Source organism: Pelobates fuscus, chromosome 12 (genome assembly GCF_036172605.1).
Source record: "Pelobates fuscus isolate aPelFus1 chromosome 12, aPelFus1.pri, whole genome shotgun sequence".
Lineage (NCBI taxonomy): Eukaryota > Metazoa > Chordata > Amphibia > Anura > Pelobatidae > Pelobates > Pelobates fuscus.
In genome coordinates this window covers 136078792-136092072 of record NC_086328.1, presented here as the reverse complement: position 1 = coordinate 136092072, position 13281 = coordinate 136078792, and the positions used below count along the sequence as shown (strand labels likewise).

Below are 13281 nucleotides of genomic sequence, written 5' to 3'. Positions count from 1 at the left end.
CTGGACAGTCTTTTTCGTATCCCTAAACCGGCCAAAGCCCCGACAACCGCAACGAGTGACCTGATCATTCAATTCCGGAATGGAGCAGACAAGACGGCAGTCCTGAAGGCACTCAGGGGTAAGCCAAACTACAGCTTCAAAAATATGGCCCTAGAAATCTACAGTGACCTATCAGGCAGCACAATGGCCTGGCGGCAGTCACTCAGGCCCCTCACCTTATTGCTCCAACAGCGCAACATTGGATACCGCTGGCGTTCACCCCGCACGCTCCAAGTGACACACGGAGAGACTACTTACACCTGAGAGATGCAGCCGCACTCTTAAGGGACCTAGGACTCCCACAGGACTACCTAACACAGCCGCAGCCGCAACCCACTAACAGACCCTCGCACAACTGGGACCCAAGCAGGGACACTCTGTTCACCCCACGAAGACCCACAGCGGAACCATATGCTACAGCAAGCACATGAAGCCCTGTAAGGTTCCCTGATAGGGACTGATCATGATTGGGACGCTTTCCTGATTGCCTCCCGTTACTGTTTCACATTTTCTGTTCGGTACTGTTTTACATTTTATGTTCCTTGTTTGGTCGGACCTCTTACGACATATTAAACTGGGCACTAGAAGACTAATAGCAAGTATAGCCCTCACACTGTCAAGACCACCCTTAGCCCCAGCCGTAGAGCACCCTCACCTCAGATCCTTTATAGCTAAAGAGCCTTGAGCCAGCAACGCACATAGGACACACGCTGCACCCGACAAGATGGAGAGCAAGCTCACTTAGGGTGTGACTTATGCCCAAGTCACCAGAGGCCCTCCAGAAGGGGCATTGGATGAAGCCAAGCCAGGAGGAAGACTCTTCCAACTACCCCAGGGGAAGACGACTACAATCACTACCCATGGCTCCTGCTAAACTAACTGTTATGCGTTTCTTGTTTATCTTTCTTACTTTTATTTTTTATAACTGAAGGCATAGCTTATAAATAGCCAGCCAGTTAGCACGCCCTTACTCAGCACCCCTGAGGGCTCAAGCCCATATGAACAGCACAGCAGGTTAACCCCTCATGTATCACTCCCTACCCAATAGAGTGCACTCTCAGGCACACTGCCTATACACGTGGCTTCCCCCTCATGCATAACTCGCAGTTTGGCCCATCTAGCCATAGACTGAAGACTATACTAGCCTGTTTTATGCAAATCCCCCTATCAATGTCAGCACATAGAAGCAGGTTACTCTAGCTTAAATTAACCCCCAGTGGCCCATAACCTAACGCCTAGCTAGCCTTCACTTAGCTTTTACGCAGCATCATACTCATATGGCCAGATACATGGCGAGGCTATTCACTATACCAAGCAAGACTCGGCCATGAAACCTTTTATTGTTTTCCACTTAACATACTCTTAAAGAATTTTGTTTAGAACTAGCATGTTTACACACTAGCGCCCAAGTATAGCATCTCGCTTAACTCTATTCATACACAGTGGACATGCACTCAAACAACTGAACAACGATACCCAGTATAATGTTACCTAAGCATGTTTCATACCATGTTAATACTTACCTACCTTTAAATATAAAATTTGTGCTAGCTATCTCATGTACCTCTCTGTTAAACTGTCTATAATGCGTTGGAGGACTGCCTTTGGGGTACCTCTCAACCGACTGTTAAAGCTTATGCACTACAAAAATAAAGAATTAAAAAAAAATTACAAAAAAATTAGTAATATAATCCCCATCTGTCCTGAATTCAGTTAAACAGTCACAAATTTGGGGGTGACACAAAAAAGTAAAAAGCGAGTGCATCACACGATGCGCCAGTGCTAGCCTAAGGTTAACTTGTACCAACAGGAAAGAGCTTAACCAGAGCTCTATGTTTTATGATTTAAAAATCAGTCTATAATGCTCAAATTATAATGTTTTTGTTTTGCGTATGTACATTATTCAGCAGGATCAGTGACAGTACATACACCGTGGGACTTCTTAGTGTGTGAGTCATCTAAGATATCCCAAGCCATCTGCTTTTCTCAGTGGGTTCAATCAGTTTCTCTAAAATTTTAGCATTTTTGCTAATTAAATGAGATGCTGCAATTGCTTAAATATTATGTATTATTCGCATACATGTTCATATCTGGGTTTCAAGCTTGGCAACGGCCGGGTCATCTCAGTAGTGGCTGCAACAATGGTTTGTTAATTTGATAGAAAAATACTTTGTTTATACATTGTTGACCTCCTAAGTTTATGTAAAGGTCTCATATCAATGTTTAGCTGGAAAGACCCTTCCTGCACAATTAGACATGGTTTAGGGGTAGTGAGTAGCTGAGTTCAGGAGTTTGTTTCACTGCTCTTCCCCGTATGAAGAAGTTGCTCAGTCATGGGATCCTAGGCTTAACATCTAACTTAGAATGGAGAGCACATTGGAGCGTGCATTTGGGATTAATGCTCCTCAAAGACCTGAGAGCATCAATCTCAATGATGGTTTGTTTATCTATAGTTGTATCACTCTTTCTTTTCTGTTCTCACCTCTCTTTATTGTACTTCCACCCAATTTCATCAGCTCTCCTGGTGCCCAATTCATGTAAATCTTATCAACAAACCCGCTGAAGTAATCTGCATTTCTAGCGGTTCTGGTGACTGTACAGGCCTTGAGTTGGGTTGGCCACCTCAGTGTGACTTGTATCTTAGAATGTATGGTACAACGTATTTATCGTACCTGCTATACAATCCATTGCAAAGTTATTTTTACAGCTACATGCATTAGTATGTACCTATAGACCTTGTTGAAGAACTAAGAACTCACAGTAAGTGAGTCTACACATTTGAGTTGAGTGATTCTTGATAGCGGCTAGTGTAGTGTGCACTCCTCCTACGCTTTGTGTGCAATGGAAAAAGTCATAAACGTTAAGATTTAATTAAAAATTAGCCATCAGTGCTAAATAATGTGCAATATAACGTTACTTTGTGTCAATTTCAGTTTATAGAACTCTACTGGTAACAGGATATAAAATGTAACCAAGCTTTAATTAGTACATGCCAAATATAATATGGTAATCTACTCGCTTTGTGTTTTACAACATTTTATCACGTTTAACAAAATGATTTTAAACTACGCTGGGAAAAGGAAGGATGTAATTATTATTTTCTACTATATAAAAGGAGACATCAGCACTATTCACTGTTTTTTGGGTTTTTTTGGCATTTGAATGTTGTTGCTGGACTTCTTACAACCTTGCCTTGTGTGAGTTTTTGCCTGATATTTATATTTGGTGTTTTTGTCACCTACAATCATTATCACCTCATGTCCCCATGTCATTGAATAAAGTCATAGATCCGCTGGTAGTATATTGCAGCTTATGCCTCCTGTATCTAGCACATTACTAGGAGATACATTCATTAGCGTATGACATTTTATTACACCACCTTCACACCATCACAATGGCTGAATAAAAGAAGCATTCTTCATGGCTGCTATCAGTGAATGCCAGTCTGGGGTGTGCAAGCGTATAAAGAGCCCGAAAATTAGGCAGAAAGTACAATTTAAAAAAAGCACAGAGATCATTTTAATCATTTTTTTAATAAAAAAAAATTCCTGAAGGAAACAAATTTCACTTATTAAACAAATAAAAAAAAAGCATTCTAAATTATTTATTTTATCAAAACCTCTATTCAGGTAACCAAGATAAATGTAATGCAGGATCAATTCTTTAATAACATAAGATTTGTATGAAAGGGGGGCTATGTTACGGGGGCTTCTCGTAGAGAAATCAACTGATAATTTAAACTGGCAAGAAGTAGCTTGTACAATTCAAGTGGAAAATGACTGCATGCAATGACCAAATGTCCAGACACATGGTAAAGAAACCCGTTGCCTTGGTAATGCATGCTGTTGTTATTTTAAAGGACAACAAAACCAGTTTTTAAGAGATATTAATTTGATTAATTTTCCTGTCTTTGTGTGTTTTAGTAAGTATTTCAATTAAACCTGTGCCTCGGTCAGTCAATATTGAGTCTGACTCAGTGAGTGTATCACAATGTACATGGTTGAATGGCAAGAACACGAATGTGCTACCATTGCACTCGAATGGTAGATGGATTCGGGATTATTAGCCCTATATTATTGCTGTTGGCATGGAACACTGAATCATCAGGACCCAGATCCAGCATACAGAGTACACACCAGCAGAGGTCCGTATCCACACAGGACCATTGGCGCACTAGTAGAGTCGAGCTGTCTGCAGTGCACGTCTCCCGGAGAGATCCTTGTTGGGACGCACACACAGAATCACACCGTCCTTACCGGCGGCTGGATTTCAAGCGCAAGTCTGTCAAGGCAATCCACATCAATCCCAGCCAAATTCGAAGGGCCTTGTATATTACTGCCCCTCATAAGACTGGTAATAACTGTTTGAACTGTTCCTGATTTATATTTTTAACTTTTAATTAATAAACTGTTTTTTGTAATTTACATCCAGTTTGTACCATTGCTTTCCATTTTTGGTGATACACTGTTTGTATTACTATAGCAAACAGTTTTCTATACTGTATTGCTACATTACATATGTTTTTTTTTATCCTGACTGTATCTTTGTAATATATAAAGTATAGCATTTGGTGCAAGTATCAACTACCCTGCTTTGGATCAGGGATAGAGATATTTGCACTGCACATATTATTTGCTGCATAATATCATTCATTATTCCTAATCCTATTATTATCTTTGTTTTTATGTCACAATTGTATCCTTTTTTTATTAGCATTATTTTTATCCTTTTATTCCTTCCTTTTTACTCCTAAAAGTATATCTGTATTTCCTTATATGTATTTTTTATTTCCATTTTTTTTTTCATTTCTTAAAGGCACAGTCCATCTTATATTTTATATTTATATTGCACTTTCTATCACCATCATATTTTAGCCATAATCACAGGTCAGCTACTGGTATTTGCACGCTACTTCAGAGGGTTCAATCTGCCGCTTTTTTTATAGGTTTTACTTCCAGTTTGAGCGACCCAGTGTTAGTCAGACGCCCTTTTTCCTGTGTATTACACTAGGTAACACTGAACCATTTATTCCTGTTGGCATGGAAGCCTAGAACCTACTGTTGAAAAAGGTAACATTATACTACAAATGCTGAATATGTTGTGCAAAATACATTTCTGAGACAAAAATAAGGATAAATAATAAAAATTCTATAATTTTACCCCAACAAGCAGCAAGGCTATATTCATATATTTTTACATGAGAATAATATTATAATTGCATATGGCTTGAGTTTAGACTGAATGGACAATGGGTGGATGTGAATGGTATACTGTAGGCTTTGGAGAAATTTAGGCTTAGTAAGAACAAGCCATTGTTTTAAATTTACATGGCATGGCAACATGGTATTCTGAAATATGTGAAGTCACTATGTGTGCAGTCTGCACCAACCCCAATTCAACAACCTTTATCATAAGGGTGAAATGTCAGCTCATTAAAAAGTGTGTTATCGGGGCTTGCTTTGGTTCACCTGTGTGCTTCCTATGGAAATGCGTCAGCCACTTTCAGTGGCGTACACACAATCCATGGGGCCCCGGTGCGAAACTGATCTGTGGGCCAACCCCTCCCCTCGTCTCCCCCCCACCCGGACCCACCCCCCTGACCGTGGGCCACCCTGATACATACATACAGACACAAAAACACACACCCCGACAGACACAGACATACATACACACATAGACACATACATACAGAGACAAACACACGCAGACACACACACGCAGACACACACACACACAGGCACACACACACACAGACACACAGACATACAGATACAGACACACACATACAGACACACACATACATACATACATACAGAGACACAGACACACAAAGACATAGACAGACACACACAGACATAGACAGACAGACACACACAAAACAGACACACACACATAGACAGACACACAAACACAAAACAGACACACACATACAGAGACACACACACACACATACATACAGATACACACACAGAGACACACACACACACATACAGAGACACAGACACACATACAGAGACACACACACATACACACACATATACAGATACACACAAACACATGCAGAGACACAGACACATACAGATACACACACACAAACACACATTCAGAGACACACAAACATACAGACACACATACAGATACACACGCACACATACAGATACACACAAACATGCAGAGACACAGACACACACATACATACACATACATACACACACACACATACAGAGACACACACACACAAATACAGATACACACACATACAGAGACACAGAAACACACATACAAACACACATACAGAGACACACACACACACACACACATACACAAAATGTTTCCTACCTTTTGCTCAGCCTGATGGGAGTTCCCATTTTGACTCCCTCCTTCCTGCTTCCTCCCGCATGGCTCTCTGTATGCTGGGAGGAGTAACTGGTGAGTCACTTCCTATCAGCAGTGATGTCATCACAGGGGGCCCGGTCGGGGTGTTAAAGCGCCCAGCGCTGACCGGGCCCCCTGACAATCCATGTCCATCGGGTGGCCCTGACAGCATGGGCCACCCGATGGACCTCTTAACATGCGAACCCAGCGGTTTGACACGCGGGCCGGGACAGCAAAACGTGGCAGCTGGTACCCGGTCGCAGGGGTCCGCAGGGCGGCCGGGCCCCCTGGAGTGATGGGCCTGGTCGCAGCTGTGACCCCTGCGACCACGGTATGTACGCCACTGGTCACTTCCATTAGCTCAGAAAACCTCCCTAGTTATCTGAATAATTAATTCCGAATGAATTCATAAAAGTGACAATTTCAGCCTCAATTTCATATTTTTAGATCCAGTTTTCAAATAATTTAATATTTTTGGATAAACTTTTACAATGATTTCACTTTTTTTTTTTTTAAATATTAAAAATATAGTTTTTTTTAATATTCATATTTTTTATAGATGATGCTTTTTGTTATATATTGAGATTATATATATATATATTTACATTTTATAATTTTATTTCATTTGTAAGAAATGTAAAATTTTGAAGAAACAAACAAAAACATTTCAAAAGTTTATCTAAAAATATTAAATCATTTAAAAGCTTATCTAAAAATATAAGGCTTTCAATTGAAACTGCCATTTTTTTAAAACATTTTTTTTACTTAAAGTGTTCCTTTAAGGGCCTCACAGTTGTTTACACCAAGGTATGGTGTGAGAAGTGCTCTGTTGTTCTACATTACAATTCAACATATTATATAGATAGTCCACTATCTGCTACTTTAATGTTTCTTTGTGTCTCTGTTTGCTCATTTTAGATCCCTTGAAACGGAACCGAATGCAGATTATGTATAATTTTACTCCTGTTGTGATGTTTATTTATTATTACTGAATGACTAGAGACAGTTTAAATTATTCAATTTTATAAATTATCATAAAATGTATTACTTACCAAGAGTTGGATCATAATCCCCGATGAATCGTTTTGTAATAAATCGTACAGTTAGAGCTGTAGCGAAAAATAGAAAAGAACGTTTTTTAATTAGTAGAATTATGATATTAAAGAAAATACAATTAAAAGGTTGAGCAAACTGTAACTCAACTTGAACTTGTGAACTATCTTAGATTTGTATTTAGATAACAGACAATAGTGCATTCTTTGAAGAACTAAAATACTTAAAATATGTCTAATTAATGTAAGGGTCAGAATGAAATAATTTATTAAAGAATGATGCCTGTGGCTATTTTGTGACATCATTAATCAAACCTAAGTTAAACCATTCTTTGGTTTTCCAATAATGTTAAGACGTCTATTTCATGCTTGTGATACAATATAAACACTGTGACGAAACATACGATACAGACTTTAAAAGCAGATTAACTCGTCAAAGCTTTGTAAACCAGTCTCTGTTTATTTCAAAATGTGTTGGTAACCTGTACTATTGTCTTTGGTCATTGATGATTTGATGTGACCCAAATAAAATTTAAAAAAATGTAAAAAGAAAAAGAAAACATACCACGCCTGTTTTGTGACATAATTAAATCAACCTAAGTTATGGGTAGATGTGGATAAGTAGTGTGGAGGGAGAGAAGGGATGAGAGCACAAAAGGCATATGGGGACCAATGGGGAAGAGGGAGCTGGCCGCTGGGCATAGACAGGGAAATCATGAAATAATGTGAAAGAGGGAAAGAAGGGTTGGAAGAGCATAGAAACAATAACTAGAAACCAATGGGAAATGATGGGTCATTGAAGAGACATGGGAGGTGGGAAAAGCAACTTAAAAGGAGACTGATCTCAAAAGTAGGGAAAGAGGAAAAGATAAATTGAAAAAGAAAAAGAGATGAAAGAGGAAGGAGATGACAAAAGAGAGGTGGACGAGTAACATGATAAAACAAACAGGATTATTCAATAAAGTGAGAATTATTGAGAAGCCAACATAAATGTAAAGTACATTTCAAATCTGAGACCAAAATAGCTGAATGCAAAGCGTTTGGAAACTCTTTCCGATAGACCTTTCTTGGCATTCACTTTGAATTCGCAACAGATCTTACTTTCAAAAATAACCCTGTAAATTAATAAAATGTCTTTGTTAAAAATAAAATAAAAAAATAGATAACAGATATTCCAATAATCCCTTTTACACCTTGATATATTTTTAATTTATGACTCCTCTGGCATTTAAATTCACACTATAAAGAACTTGATTAAACAACAAAAAAGAGCCAAATAATACACTTCACCAGTCAAATGCACGCATTTATCCAAAACCACAGATGAACTCCTAGCCTGCTCATGCAAAAGCTGTCACGGGAGTCGTTACCCGACATGCAGAAAGAAGAAACCACAAAATGTGGATCCGAAAGACCTATTACCGAGCATTAGAATGGTCGGTCAAGAATAAATCAACCACAGGAATACTCAGAGTCAAGACAAAGCCGGGGTCAGGATACCAGAAATCACAAGTCAAATACGTAGCCGGGGTCAGGATATCAGAAATCACAAGTCAAATACAAAGCCGGGGTCAAACACAGGAAATCGCAAGAGAATCACTATGAACACTAAACGAGGATCTAACAGAAACCAGGACAGGACAATGAATGGGGGCTAAAACAAGCCTTAAATACGGTTACTATGTTCTGATAGGTCCACCTCATCACTGCGATCCAAAACAGACTAGGATCACAATCATGACCTGCAAGCAGACAAGACTAATCAAGGACGGGCCAAAGTCAAGGAATAGATAGAACTTTTATTAAGGTCAGGGATTCCAAAGGTAAGCAGTCGAGCCGAGTCAAAAACCATATCAAATACCACAAGTCAAAAAGCACTCTCAAGTAAGAGAGACCACGAAAGGGGAAAGAGTAGTGGTCAGTCACTGTAGCCTTATGTAGCCCTAGGCTGTATACTATTGGCCTGTGTTAATAATGACATCATAATGTGCACAGGTGACAGTGATGTCATAAAATAACACAGTCATCGGGATGTTGAAATGGAGTCGCAATAGGAGCGGTCCTCGTCTTGACAATGGAATGATGCTCGCAGTCAGTACACTGAGAGCTGTGGGCATCAGAAGTAACACAAGAATGACACACAGTGTCACTACATGCTTGTCGGACGCTGGAGTTATTAAAGTGCCAAATGATTCCTAATAACTAATTTCCAGATTGTTTCTTTCTATCTTGGCTTATATTTCTATTTAACACAGCTCGCATTAAATGTAAAATAGACTGTGCTGTCTCTGCTCACAAATGGAACGTTGAATGTTGTTACGCAGTGATATCACATTATTATAGCTGTGCTTCAAAAGGTTACGTGCTAGTTGAATTAATATGGAAATACTTTCCTTACATCATTTCAATTGCTCACCGAACGAGTGAAGACAACTAAAAAGTAAAAGTACAGCAAAAAACATTTAGGGGCATTAAACACTTCCTGACATCAAGGAAATCCCATCGCAATGGAGATCAAAAAAAGGGAAAATAAGATCTGACAAGTGCATCGGTAATAGTAGCAATTAATAAGGAGTATGCTGAAACCGCTAATGATGTTGTTCATTAAGTGAGTTAATCTGACAATTTAGTGAGATAAGTGGATAAGAGGCCAGAGATTCGATGAGAGGAATGAAAGGTACTCTTGTGACTATGGAGAACGAACAATTCCTTTGTGCAGAGAAGGAGTTAGGAGCAGTTTAAAACTCTGCTAAACTCTCGGAGACTCTTATGAAAATGTGTTTCTCCCTACAGAGCATTTTCCCAAAATGTCATGTTTTTAGCACTTCCCTAGGTTGTTTTACCTTTACTCCACCGGTTGATTTGTTCCCTTCTTCACATATTTTGTCTTTTTGCAATTTTACCCAAAAAGATGTGATGGAGGAACGAACAAGTACCCCTTCCTTTTTTTTCCAGATGTCCAATGCTGTGACAAGCTTTAATCACAATTATTATGCCCCTATGCTTGATGTCTGGAGGATAGAGGGTCAGTCTTATCTAAAAGATAGCCGGGCAAATTCCCACATTGGCCACACGACCAGGACCCAAAGAGACGGGTTCATAATTTATCACAATGGTATTGGCCAACATAAAGCAATTCCCTTAAAGTTTATTTTCCACCAGGGTACTTGCTCTTATTTTAGGTTCACCAAAGCTAAATTGAGAAAGGGTACCCTGATGGAAAAAAAAGTCTCCAAAAGTCAGACTTTCCATTAAAAATACTGTCTATGGAGATATTTCATTGAGGCGACCTACAAAACGTAAGCATGTTAAACCGTCAAAGAAGGAGAAGTAAAAAGATGGCAGCACAATGAGAACCTCGCAGAACCTGTCTACCCCTAAATCAACAAGGACTCAAACTGACTATGGACAGTATGTTCTGTCCATTGTTGGGCAGAACTTTGGCTTCACAGATTTTGAGTAATAGATTTTCAGACTTGGACCCTGTATTTTTTCCTTTTTGTACTTCTCTGCTATTCCAGTTACTTGATCTTGGATTTAAACAGAGAAACATAGAATGTGACGGCAGATAAGATCCATCCGTCCCATCTAGTCTGCCCAATTTTCTAACTACCTTTATTAGTCCCTGGCCTTATGCCTATCCCACACATGTTTAAACTCCTTTACTATGTTAACCTCTTCCACTTCAGCTGTGTCACAAGTGGCGGTACCCTTGTGTGTCTGATGATGATCGGAGTCAACCTCGTGGAAATGAACTATCAGGACCTGGTGCAGGGTAACCACATGCCCCCTGGTGTTGTGCACCAGGGTTTGTGCGGCTACATACCAGGGCCCTGATGCCACTTTGCGGATCCCAGGAACTAGGAGAAAATATGCAGACCTCCCAGGATCTGGATAGGGGGGCTCTGCAGCCGGAATGTATCCAGTACTAGAAACAAGGCAAGACTAGAACAGGCATCAAAGAAGAAAACAAGACAAAACTAGTAGAACCCAGAACCAGAGAAGGATAGAAATCAGAACATGTACACAAGACATGAGGGAAACATGAACAGAAGCCATAGCCAGAAATGACCTGCAGCAGGAACAGGGCTTGACAAGCTGGAAGGCTGTTCCATGCATCCACTACCCTCTCAGTAAAGTAATACTTCCTGATATTATTTTTAAACCTTTGGCCCTCTAATTTAAGACTATGTCCTCTTGTTGTGGTAGTTTCTTCTTTTAAATATAGTCTCCTCCTTTACTGTGTTGATTCCCTTTATGTATTTAAATGTTTCTATCATATCCCCCCTGTCTCGTCTTTCCTCCAAGCTATACATGTCAAGATCCTTTAACCTTTCCTGGTAAGTTTTATCCTGCAATCCATGAACCAGTTTAGTAGCCCTTCTCTGAACTCTCTCTAAGGTATCAATATCCTTCTGAAGATACGGTCTTCAGTACTGCGTACAATACTCCAAGTGAGGTCTCACCAGTGTTCTGTACAATGGCATGAGCACTTCCCTCTTTCTACTGCTAATACCTCTCCCTATACAACCAAGCATTCTGCTAGCATTTCCTGCTGCTCTATTACATTGTCTGCCTACCTTTAAGTCCTCAGAAATAATCACCCCTAAATCCCTTTCTTCAGATGTTGAGGTTAGGACTCTACCAAATATTCTGTACTCTGTTTGGGTTTTTACGTCCAATATGCATTATCTTGCACTTATCCACATTAAATGTCAGTTGCCACAACTCTGAACATTTTTCTTGTTTACCCAAATCATTTGCCATCTGGCTTATCCCTCCTGGAACATCAACCCTGTTACATATATTAGTATCATCAGCAAAAAGATATACCTTACCATCAACCTTCTGCAATATCACTAATACAAATATTAAAGAGAATGGGTCCAAGTACAGATCCCTGAGGTACCCCACTGGTGACAAGCCCAAGCTTCGAATATACTCCATTGACTACAACCCTCTGTTGCCTGTCACTCAGCCACTGCCTTACCCATTCAACAATATTGGAATCCAAACTCAAAGATTGCAGTTTATTGAACGGAGGATTAGAGGATTTGGCACATGGTCAGGTTATTTTGAAGGCTAAAGAAAGGGAAAAAGGTAGTTCTTTCAGGGGTTGTAATTCTTGTAAAGCTTGTCACACTGTTAACATAGAAAGAACAGATACATTTTCTAGTTTTATTACAGGGGAGGTTTTCCATATTAAGACCGAGATAAATTGCCGCACGGACTATGTAGTTTATCTACTGCAATGTCCGTGCGGCAAACAATATGTTGGTAGAACCAAGAGGGTCTTGAAAGTTTGTTTTATGGAACACATTAATAATATTAAAAAGAATTTAGCTACCCATTCTATTCCAGTTCATTGTAATTATTGTCCACTATTTTCCTTCACTAGTTTTAGGTGCACTGGCATTGAAAGGGTATTAATGGATTGGAGAGGGGGTGATAGAGTAAAAAAAATATCACAACGTGAGACTTACTGGATCCACAGACTGTAGACATTGGAGCCAGGAGGATTGAATGCAGATGTGGATCTAGTGTGTTTTCTATTATTGCATTTCACCATTTGTATTATATCTTTGAACTTTTTAGAAATTCGTATTATTAGTAGTTTAGTATTAATTTTATCAGATTGATTGAGGTTGAAAGATCCTTATTCTAACACACAATCACCAAAAAAATAAATAAAAAAAATAAAGTTATAATAAGTTATTATTATTAAAGAAAGATTGACACAAATGATGTTAACAAATGTATTGAAATTTATTGTAATTTGTTATACAAACTAGATATATAAATAGTAAACTCACTA

General features: G+C 39.2%; 1 protein-coding gene across 1 annotated transcript in view; it reads right to left on the bottom strand.

Annotated features, from left to right (window-relative positions):
- LOC134579005 (ras-related and estrogen-regulated growth inhibitor-like) overlaps positions 1-13281 on the bottom strand; it is a 68030-nt gene that overhangs the window by 33013 nt on the left and 21736 nt on the right. The window contains exon 2 of the mRNA XM_063438142.1: positions 7467-7523. Within this exon, the coding sequence (XP_063294212.1) occupies positions 7467-7523 (57 nt within the window). The remainder of the gene's footprint in view (positions 1-7466; positions 7524-13281) is intronic.